At 44.4% G+C, this 12,152-nt stretch overlaps 1 protein-coding gene across 1 annotated transcript; it reads right to left on the reverse strand.

The window, feature by feature from the left end:
• Window positions 1–8,052: 8,052 nt before the first annotated feature.
• On the reverse strand, window positions 8,053–9,888 carry LOC311145946 (leucine-rich repeat and immunoglobulin-like domain-containing nogo receptor-interacting protein 2; the record flags this gene model as incomplete). The annotated part of the gene is made up of 1 exon (XM_084182350.1): window positions 8,053–9,888. One exon carries the CDS (start codon window positions 9,886–9,888, stop codon window positions 8,053–8,055), a length of 1,836 nt encoding a protein of 611 aa, XP_084038476.1.
• Window positions 9,889–12,152: the final 2,264 nt, after the last annotated feature.

Consider the following 12,152-nt stretch of genomic DNA (forward strand, 5'->3'; position numbering starts at 1 on the left):
AGAAAAAACAACATAAGAATCACTTCCTCATTTGTCAATACTATGTCATTTTCCGTGAGGGCACACTGCCCTCTGGCGAAATATTAAGGTATCTAAAAGAGATTATGTCATTTTACCTGCAAAACAAATAATACAATTGAGGTGGTGATTCACATATTTTTCTGTTTAGATTTACTTTTACTTGACTCTTGACTTGCACCTGCTTTACAAACAAATATCACTGCATGAGCAGCAGGTATTTGGGTTACGTTGAGTGAGGCAGGAAGGAGTTATTTTGAAGGAAGGTCAATTAATTATGCCCTTTTTAATTCCCTTTTAGCCATGTAGGATAATCTTACCCTCACCAATCCATTAGGGGTGGAAATGTGCAACTGACAATATGTTTATATACGGTCTATGAACTGACCTTATATCACTGAGTGTCTAGGGGATCAATTCATCCACTCCTCTGCCCATGCCCTCTTTACCACCCTCTCTTCGTAACGAACTACAGTGTACACTCACTGTAGACCATCAACACTTTCTCTTCAAATTATTGGGATTGGATTACATCAAACAATCTTGGATCATGGAATCCTTGGTTATGTTGCGAAATTGTCAGATTTTTCCTTCAAGAGATGATAGGCAATTTGACTCAGGCTTCTCAAGAGGGCTCAACTGCCACATTTCAAAGAAAAAACACTGTGTGTCCTGGGCACAATAATAACCCAGAGCCCTTTTACTCTCATTCCAAATGAGGCACACACACAAGCATCTCTATAGTGGTTGGAAACAGAGAACTTCAAAGAATCCAGTCTCAGCTGGCTTAAATCCCTTTTTGACAGCTGCACTTCGACGCCATACTGGAAAAACTAACAAGCCAATAAACTGTGGATTTTGGATAAGACTATCAGACTGACAATGATCAGAGAAAGACACAGAGCAGGCCATCTTTTAGGCATCATCTTGGGTTAGAGTATTTGAAAGACCAATAACAACACCCATGAATAGACAGATGATGAATGGTTGCGTTTATTCTATGCTTGTCACTATGTCTCAATTTGTTTACCATTGGGAAATGTACTCCATCGCTAGCCTGGGTCACTGATCCCAACATCTGTCTGATTTAGCCAGGGGGGTCTTGCATCCAAACACCGACTAGGCCCAGCCCTGCTTTAGCTTCAGGTGAAAAGACAGCCAGGGTGGTATGTCTGCTGTAGTGGAGGCTGCTGTTGTATTAAATGAAAACCTCATCCCACACAGAACAACTTTTCAACTGCTAACATTTGCCTAGGACTTGAGGTAATATAGTGAGGGGAAAAAAGTATTTGATCCCCTGCTGATTTTGCATGTTTGCCCACTGACAAAGACATGATCAGTCTATAATTTTAATGGTAGGCTTATTTGAACAGTGAGAGACAGAATAACAACAACAAAATCCAGAAAAACGCATGTCAAAAATGTTATAAATTGATTTGCATTTTAATGAGGGAAATAAGTATTTGACCCCCTCTCAATCAGAAAGATTTCTGGCTCCAAGGTGTCTTTTATACAGGTAACGAGCTGAGATTAGGAGCACACTCTTAAAGGGAGTGCTCCTAATCTCAGCTTGTTACCTGTATAAAAGACACCTGTCCACAGAAGCAATCAATCAATCAGATTCCAAACTCTCCACCATGGCCAAGACCAAAGAGCTCTCCAAGGATGTCAGGGACAAGATTGTAGACCTACACAAGGCTGGAATGGGCTACAAGACCATCGCCAAGCAGCTTGGTGAGAAGGTGACAACAGTTGGTGCGATTATTCGCAAATGGAAGAAACACAAAATAACTGTCAATCTCCCTCGGCCTGGGTCTCCATGCAAGATCTCACCTCGTGGAGTTGCAATGATAATGAGAACGGTGAGGAATCAGCCCAGAACTACATGGGAGGATCTTGTCAATGATCTCAAGGCAGCTGGCACCATAGTCAACAAGAAAACAATTGGTAACACACTACGCCGTGAAGGACTGAAATCCTGCAGCACCCACAAGGTCCCCCTGCTCAAGAAAGCACATATACAGGGCCGTCTGAAGTTTGCCAATGAACATCTGAATGATTCAGAGGAGAACTGGGTGAAAGTGTTGTGGTCAGATGAGACCAAAATCGAGCTCTTTGGCATCAACTCAACTCGCCGTGTTTGGAGGAGGAGGAATGACCCCAAGAACACCATCCCCACTGTCAAACATGGAGGTGGAAACATTATGTTTTGGGGGTGTTTTTCTGCTAAGGGGACAGGACAACTTCACCGCATCAAAGGGACGATGGACGGGGCCATGTACCGTCAAATCTTGGGTGAGAACCTCCTTCCCTCAGCCAGGGCATTGAAAATGGGTCGTGGATGGGTATTCCAGCATGACAATGACCCAAAACACACGGCCAAGGCAACAAAGGAGTGGCTCAAGAAGAAGCACACTAAGGTCCTGGAGTGGCCTAGCCAGTCTCCAGACCTTAATCCCATAGAAAATCTGTGGAGGGAGCTGAAGGTTCGAGTTGCCAAACATCAGCCTCGAAACCTTAATGACTTGGAGAAGATCTGTAAAGAGGAGTGGGACAAAATCCCTCCTGAGATGTGTGCAAACCTGGTGGCCAACTACAAGAAACGTCTGACCTCTGTGATTGCCAACAAGGGTTTTGCCACCAAGTACTAAGTCATGTTTTGCAGAGGGGTCAAATACTTATTTCCCTCATTAAAATGCAAATCAATTTATAACATTTTTGACATGCGTTTTTCTGGATTTTTTTGTTGTTATTCTGTCTCTCACTGTTCAAATAAACCTACCATTAAAATTATAGACTGATCATTTCTTTGTCAGTGGGCAAACGTACAAAATCAGCAGGGGATCAAATACTTTTTTCCCTCACTGTATTAGAAGTTTAACGCTAAAACTTTTCATTGCTGATAACTGGTGCCTTATCTCCTCCTGCAAACTTTTTCATTTAGTCAGTAATTGTGTTTCGCCCTCAAGGCCATGGTCATTCATTCTCGCTAATTAGCCTTCATGACCCCCTAAGCACCGCTATGACCTCTCCATCAGCTAAAGTGCTTGACTTATGCCTCACTGCCTTGACTGTTGTCTGACACGCAACCACTAACCAAAATGAAGGAATAGCTGTTTTGTGTCTTCAAAATATCCTCAAACTTATAGGCCCTGGTATTGCAACCAAAATATACTTATATTTCATAAAACTGAATACCTTTGTGTTTTAGCAACAGGAATCATGTCATGAAAAGGCTGCACCAGCTCAAACAAGCATCAATAGAACAATTGAACTATTTAAAGCACACTTTTAAGATAGATCTAAGGAGAATTAAAGCTTGAATTAACCTCTTTAGGATCAGACCCTTTTTTTCAATTTCGCCTAAAATTACATACCCACATCTAACTGCCTGTAGCTCAGGACCTGAAGCAAGGATATGCATATTCTTGATACCATTTCAAAGGAAACACTTTGAAGTTTGTGTAAATGTGAAATTAATGTAGGAGAATATAACACATTAGATCTGGTTAAAGATAATACAAACCAAAAAACATGAGTTTTCATTTTTCATTTTTGTTCCATCATCTTTGAAATGCAAGAGAAAGGCCACAATATAATATTGCAGTTTAGGCGCAATGTAGATTTTTTGGCCACTAGATGGCAGCAGTATGTGTGCAAAGTTTCAGATTGATCCAGTGAAGCACTGCAATACTGGACTATTTTGTGTCAAGTCTGCCCAAATGTGCCAAATTGGTCAATTAATACATTTTCAAGTACATACCTATAGAGAACATACAAAAATGATATGGTAATACAAAATCTAAGTTTACACACTCCCAGGAATGTCATACATGATGGATCATTACCTTATACACTAACTTTCACACATCTAGATGGCCGGGCGGGGTGGGTGTGGAGCCAGAGACAGCAGGGGTTCAAACTGTAGAACCCAGTTTCTACATTTGACTATAAAAATTGATTTTATCAAACAAAACTATGCTACATTTTATCTCTGGGACCCTTAGGATGACAAACCAGAGCAAGATTACTGAATGTAAGTACATTATTTACCTTTAGAGGTGAATGTATCAAACCAGTTGCCGTGATAAGGTTTTTGTTGTTGTGCACTCTCCTCAAACAATAGCATGGTATTTTTTCACCGTAATAGCTACTGTAAATTGGACAGTGCAGTTAGATTAACAATAATTTAAGCTTTCTGCCCATATAAGACATGTCTATGTCCTGGAAAGTTTGCTGTTACTTACAACAGTCATGCTAATCACATTAGCGCACGTTAGCTCAACCGTCCCGTCTACGGGACACCGGTCCCGTAGAGGTTAATCAGCACCTCGCATCGTGCTTGTCTTCCTTTATGATTTAGTATCTGCTGTAGGGGAAGGGGACAGAAAGTCACACTTGCTAATTAATCATTCATACATTAAAACTTGGAGACTGTCTAACTGCAGCAGATGTAAAATTAATTAATAACTTAATTATTAATATATTGATATTAAATTCATAACTATGATAATTTTGTACTCGTCTCCAGTCTCTCTCTCACCCTTTGTCCTTTTAAGTAAAATACACTGAGGGCACAAAATATTATGAACACCTGCTCTTTCCATGACATAGACTGACCAGGTCAATCCAGGTGAAAGCTATTATCTCTTATTGATATAACTTGTTAAATACACTTCAATCAGTGTAGATGAAGGGGAGGAGACAGGTTAAAGAAGGATTTTAAAGTCTTGAGACAATTGAGACATGGATTGTGTATGTGTGCCATTCAGAGGGTGAATGGGCAAGACAGAATATTTAAGGGCCTTTGAATGGAGTATGGTAGTAGGTGACAAGAGTATGGTAGTTTGTGTCAAGAACTGCAACGCTGCTGGAATTTTCACACTCAACAGTTTCCTGTGTGTATCAAGAATGGTCCACCACCCAAAGGATATCCAGCCAACTTGACACAACTGTGGGAAGCATTGGAGTCAACATGGGCCAGCATCCCTGTGGAACACTTCGACACCTTGTAGAGTCCATGCCCCCACAACCTGAGGCTTTTCTGAGGGCAAAAGGTGGGGCGGCTGGTGGCACCTTAATTGATTAATTAATCACACCCATAGCCTTAAGGCAGCTGGTGGCACCTTAATTGGAGAGGACAAGCTCATAGTAATGGCTGGAACATTGATACCATTCCATTCACTCTATTCCAGCTGTCCTCCCCTCAGTAGCCTCCTGTGCTACCATCTCTATCTCTCTCTCTCCCCCCCCCCACCCCCCCTCTCTGTCGCTTCCCTCTCTCAGTACGCATAGTGACACTCAATGGGGTCCTAACGTCTTGGAGCCCAAGGTAATTAGTGAGGGGGAATCATCCTGATTTAATCCTGATTTAATATGCTCAGGGAGTAAGAACCCGAGCTTGATGATGTCATAGTGGACTCTCCCTTGAGTGCTTTCCTCGGGTGTGAATCCACATTCTGATATAACAACGTCAATGTATGATGCGATGCGCTTCGATCCTTTTATTGCTCTCATCTTTCACAGTGTGCAGCTTACTGACACTTGCCACAAGCCTTGTTTTAATGGGGAATTGCAAAGGGAAGCAGTGAGGTTTGTGGTCTAGACCCGTGTGAGGTTAAGCAGGAAGCTCAAGCTAATGCTGTGCTTGGGGCCTCATTCTATGTAGAGATGAGGACATAATTCTGCCTGGCTGCTGTGCTATTATCAGAGTGGATGCCATTAGTGTTGTAGGGGATATTATTTGGTCTGGCTCTTTATAGAAAAGCTTTAAGAAGCAGTTTTTGAACATTTCCCTGCAGTATTTTCAATTTAATTTCACTGCTGGCACAATATGCTCGCTATCATCCATGTAGAGACACCAAGTTTAATTACAGGCATAAAATAAAGCTAATAACATAATGTTTCCTCTCCAGATCGCAAAGCAGAGTGTCTCAAATGATTCACAGATGCTTAGGCGCCTTTGTTAGCACCAATCATTAAAGCACTGATTAGTAAATCCTCTTCATCTAAGAGAAATGGCCTACGGATAGGAGACAGTCATATTATCCATGTGGTATTTCTCCCTATTGTTCACTGGAGCACTCTTTCCTTGACAAGCTGTGGAGAAACAACTGCAACGAAAGGGATAAAAATCAGATCGGTGGGACTTAGATCTTGTCTTCTTGAATATTCCCTGTGTGCAGTCTCCAAAGATAGAACTACTTTTAACCATTAACTTGATAGCATCACGTGTTTGAACAGATCTTTGTAAAGACGAGTGCTGAATGAGGACGTCAGCAGCAGGTGCATTTATCTGAGTTTCAGGAGACGGAGAGATTCAGGGTTTTTGGGTATATTAGGTGTGGTTTTAGAAGAGTGTTGAATTTAATATCTGGTGGGAAAACAATATATACCCATTTGTTATCTTTCCTTGTCCTGCGTCATAGGCTCACTACAACAACCAATCTATGTCCTAGCTACAAAACACCATATGTTAGTTTCTAGTTCACATTTTGCTAAGGAGTCTGCACATCTTTGGTTTGCTATTACACTATCAGACAGTGTAGGTCTATGACGTCAAGAAAAAATGAAAGTACTGATATGACATTGGAAATTACCAAATATTAACGACCACATAAAGCTGTATGATTACGATTTATTTCCGTTTGAAAATATACCCATAAATTTATCATATGAAAACATTTATACAACCTTTAACATTGTATCACAACTGGATCACACATGTGACACCTACATCCCTTCTTTTACAAAGAGTTGCCCTTAACGTAATTCTTTAATACATAATTTTTTTCAACAGTTAAAACATTTAAACAAAAACAGCACAACTTTCAAATGCCATCAATTAAATACCCAGAAACCTATTTCAACCCAAGGGAGGCCTCGGGACATGCCAGCTTGAAGCATTGGGGCCAAAGAAAAATGAGAGGGGATACAATACAACACATAACTCACCGGGGCTGAGATTTGTCCTGTTCAAAGGGGACATCGGCCAGTAAATCTTTGCTATTGTGTCTAGTCACTGACCGTTTCTTTTACATTACATCAGGGGATTTTGCTGGCAGGAAAATGTATAATGTAATAAAAGGGGATTTAACATAGGATTTTTATCGTCTGTGTTTTTTTCCCATGCAATAACCAATATTTTCAGCTGCTACTATTTCTTCAGCAGGAAGATACCTTGAGTTCTTCTAGTGCTTTTGGCTGAAATCCTACTTGAAGTTGTTAATATCGTGTGTATACATTTTCCTTGAGTTGAAGGTCAAGTTGCCAAAATCCAGCTATGCCTATCTTGAGGTGGTACAAAGGGAAACAATGGCCTAGTTGAAAATATTTATGCAGCAGGTCTCTTGGATATTGTTTGGAGTGATTTGCATGTGTATACAAACATACGTAATACTACATTTTACTCAACAGTGACAATACTGTTGTTACAATGAATTAACAAATACAAAGGCCGGTAAAAAAACTTTGGACCCTATTATCCTTGATGATTACCCTGTCACACAACAAAGGCAGTACACCTACACGCACGCACGCACGCACACACCGCGCACATACATACGCACGCACAAACACACCTGCAGCTTAGATGGGTATTAGACACAATTTACTCCAGACATGATAGAGCAATGAAGGCTCCACTGTCATCTCAACTTCTCCCCTGTCACTCCCAGAGACTTCCTTTCTCACCTTGGTGTCACACCAAGTCTACAACATCATTAGTCATCACATCACCAGCGTAGCACAGGCCCAGCGTTGTATCACAGCATCACTCTCATTGATATGTGGGTTATATAGTATTATATCCAGTGTGTTTTATGATAACATCATTTTATATAAACACGTCCACAGTATCATAGATCACTATTATATCAACATGTCCACTGAATCACTAGATCACCTTCATATCAACACCACTATATCGGTACGTCACTTTCATTTTTACAACTCCACTGTATCAAAGAAAACTTTGCAAATGATATGCACTGTATTTTGTTTATTACTATCATATGAGCTGGTCTGTTTGTAAAATTAAATCATTTTCATGTTGACTCGTCTGGGCCCGCTTGTCTCATTTGCCTCCGCTGCTGTTCCATTCGATTTGCGGGGAACGTACTCAATGTCAAAGTTGCTCTTGTGCCTTCCTTTCCCACGACTCCATGCAAACAGGAGGAGGAAACAGAAGATGACCACGCCCAGGAAGGACAGGCAGCCCATGGCTGTGGAGATGATGATGGTCTTCAGGTCTATGGGGTTTGTCATATTGTACAGGACGGTGCCGTTGGCCCAGGTCCCGTTGGAGTCCGCCAGGAGTCCGCTCTTGTTGGCGTAGAGCGATCTGTCGCTGATGCCCAGGCTCTTCACAACCAGCGAGGCCGACATGCTGGCATTGCCCGCCGCGTTGCTGGCCACACACAGGTACACGCCACTGTCGTGCAACTCCGCAGCCTTCATCTCAAGGGTGCCGTTGGTATGGACCGTCACCCTCCCGGTGCTCTTGGCTGTGACATAGCGTCTGTGGGGCGTCACCCAGGCCATGGAGGGCCGAGGAGCCCCGTCTGCTATGCAGTTGAGCCAGACAGGCTGCCCTTCGTCTGCCAGCAGCAGCTGGGTGGTGTTGGGCCCAATCCAGGGCTTGGTGCAGGTCACATACCGTGACACCAGCGGCTCCTTGAGGTCCTGCAGGGGTTTCCCACGGATGCGCTCAGGGGCACTGCACTCGGGTTGGGGGTCAGGGAGCTGCAGCAAGGGTGGCTTCCGGCCACTCAACAGCCATAGGAGCCGACAGTCGCACACCAGAGGGTTCCCCCCCATAAGCAGCGTCTGCAGGCTGTCAGGGGACGCGAACACAGCTCGCTCCACAGAGTCCAGCTGGTTGTGCGACACATCCAACATACGCAGTGTTGGGAGAACCAGGAAGGCCAGGGGTTCAATGTAAGCCAGCTGAGCCCCTCGCAGGTGCAACTCCTGCAGTCGCGGAAGCTGGTTTAGCACCCCTTGCTGGATGTGCTGGATGCGGCAGAAGGACAGATTGAGGTGCGTGAGGTAGGGCAGGTTGCGTAAAGCAGGGCCGGGAAAGGAGGACAGGTTGGTGTTGGTGACGGAGAGTGTGGTGAGGTTGAGCCCGTGTAGCGACAGAGCGGGGAAGACTTCCAGCCAGGGCCAGTAGTCGATCTCCAGGTGGCGAAGGTGGGGAAGTCTTTTGAAGGAGTAGGGCTTCAGGGCGCCAATGCCCAGGTGGCGCAGGCGGAGCTCCACCAGGCTGTGCAGGTGCCCCAGGGCATCGGTGGGCACCACAGTCAGGTTGCAGCGCTCCAGGGTGAGGCTCTGTAGGCCCAGCAGGCCGGTGAAGGCCCTCTGGGAGATGAACACAAGCTCATTGTCACCCACCTCCAGGAACATCAATCTTCGAAGGTCCTGGAAGCCGTGGTCCAGCAGCACCACCAACCGGTTGTGGCTGAGGTCCAGACTGGTGAGGTTGGCCAGGCCAGAGAGCACGCCGGCGGGGACCAGCTGGAGGAGGTTGCTGTGGAAGTTCAGCGAGCGCAGGGAGAGCTGAAATTTGAAGGAGCCTGGTTCGACCACGCCTATCAGGTTATCGCTGAGGTCTAGATCCTCCAGCTGTAGGAAGGAAGAGAAGTTGTCCGGGGTAATGCTCCGCAGCTTGTTCTTGCTCAGGTCCAGAAGCCGGGTCTCAATGGGGATGCCCTCTGGGATGGTGGGCAGTCGCTTGCGGTGGCAGCTGACTGACTTGGTCTGGGCGGAGCAGTCGCAGCGGGCAGGGCAGCCCAGGATGCAGCTAGCCAGCAGGAGCAGCAGAGCCCCTCCCAGAAGAGGGTAGCAGTGGTACAGGGCGGAGCGCCGCATGACTTTTACCCACGCTGCCCTCTGTCACGGCACAGCTTGGTATCCATGCAGACCACCATCACGGTACAGCCCTGCAGCACAAAAACACACACAAGGAGCAGCGCATTAGAATACCTAATATGAATTATCCTGCACAATAGGAAGCATTACTACTATACAAATCATTACTACCAACAAAGCTTTCCCCCTGCTGCTTTCTTTCCCCACCTTCCGTCACTCTTCACCTGTTCTCCATCTCTTGCTCTCTCTCCATCCTTTCTAACACTTTCTTTCCTATCACACTATCAACACTTTTTTCCTTTATCAGCAGACTTTTGTCTGCCAAAATAAATCAAGTGCATTGACACACAGCAATATACTTTATGGAAAAATTTGCTATAATGTTCAGCTGAATCAAAATAGGACAGCTGATGCAAAACTTAAATGCTTATCATTGTGTTAGCACAAAGGGTTGAACGGTATCTGTCATGTAAAAAAAAAACAGGAGCACGTTGTTCCAAGGCTTGTGGCCAGGACTGACCCTGGTCGCACCATAGAGACTAGGTAGAGACCCTATTGGATATGCAAGGAGGCGGAAGACGGGAGTTAAACCAGGGGCAGCTCTGTTCCCACAGGAAGAAAAAGAGAACAGGGAAGAAAATGCGTCAACAGGTTGTTGGCAATAGCAGATGGTCTGAGACGTTTGCCTGAATGCATCTGTTTTGTATTCTATAAACCTTGCCTATTATGGATCCTACTCCGGTTATTCTGTCCTGTTATAATTTAAAAATAATAAACCATAGGATGTATAGCAAAGCACTGTAAAACAGTTTAGGATTGGTAGCAGCACACTCATTGTCAATCATTGTAAATAAGCACAAAACCATGTAGAGGTAAGCAGATGGTAAGCACAAAGACAGACACATACATGCACACTGCCGCTGAGGTGAGTGACACCTTCACTGAAAAGATGGGGTGAGTACGCACATACGCACGTCATGCACACACAGCACTCACCCCTCTCCCCGACTCTGAAGAGCTGCACTCTGGTGTCTTCACTACCATCTTTCTCTCTTTCCCACCCTTTCTCTCTCCCTTTCTATATCTCTCCGTCTCTACAGTATCTCTCTCTCTCACTCTCTTTGCTTCGGCTGCTGCTACTCTACTGTTCTCTTATCTCCTGGTCCTCCCTTTTCACACATCTTCCTCACTCCTTTTCTCTCTCTCATCGTCATTGCCCTGGAAGAAGCCCCATTCTCTATATTCTCTATTCCCCACAGGCTGTGTTTTATCGATTGTGACACAGACACATCAGATACCAGGAATGTAGCCTTTTTCAAAGAGCAGGCCGTTGCCACAGCAACCACAAACCCTCCCTCCATTCCGCTCTATGTGGTCTGCCAATCAAATTAATGAAAAAAAAGAAAGAAAAAAGAGGACTCGTTTTTTTATATTCTCAAGGGCTGCACAAAACATGCATTGAATAGATTTAAAATCTCTGCTTCATTAACACGCAATCATCGAGTTTACAGTGTCTCGAAACTGTCAGCCTGCCTGGTTAGTTGTCAAGCTGTCTGATTGCCTATCCGTCTGCTGGTCTGTTAAGTATCTCTGGGAATCTACATGCCTATCTTCAAGCCTGTCTAGGTCTGGGTCTTCTTATCCGTCCACCTTTACCTATCGGGTACCTGTCTGTCGGTCATTTTCTGTACGTGAGTGTGTGTCTGTTTGTGTGCCAATGAGTCTTTCCGACAATCTGTCAGTGAGACTAAGGCTGTCTCTGTATCTGTCCATCTACCTGTCTCTATCAGTCTATCAAGTTACCTGTCTATCTGTCTCTCTGCTGGTGTATCTATTGGTATGTATAGTATGCCATTAGTCAGTCTTTCTGACAGGATGCCAGTGTGCTTGGTCTGGTCTGGCACATCCTTACTCCCTTGAAACTATGCCATATTTTTTAGCCTCTTTGGACCACTAGAATTTTTGGACAATGGAGAACATCCCAGAGAAGTCTGGGTAAGAAGAGAGTGAGGGGTCATTCAGAAGAGCAGACCTACAGGGTATAGAGCTTTTTGGGGTTAGAGACGCAATTGGATTAGTGATGCAGTTAAACTGTAGAAAATCTGACAGGCGAATGAGAGCCTAGGGGAGACTCATGAGTCACGGTGGGAGAGAGGGACAGAGAGAGAGAGAGAGAGAGAGAGAAAAGCAGACAAAATAAACAGGATATATAAGAAATGATGAGAAAAGCCTGTGCTAGATTGGGTAAAAGCCTAATTTGCCTG

This window comes from Coregonus lavaretus, assembly GCF_964263955.1.
Source record: "Coregonus lavaretus genome assembly, chromosome: 18".
Lineage (NCBI taxonomy): Eukaryota > Metazoa > Chordata > Actinopteri > Salmoniformes > Salmonidae > Coregonus > Coregonus lavaretus.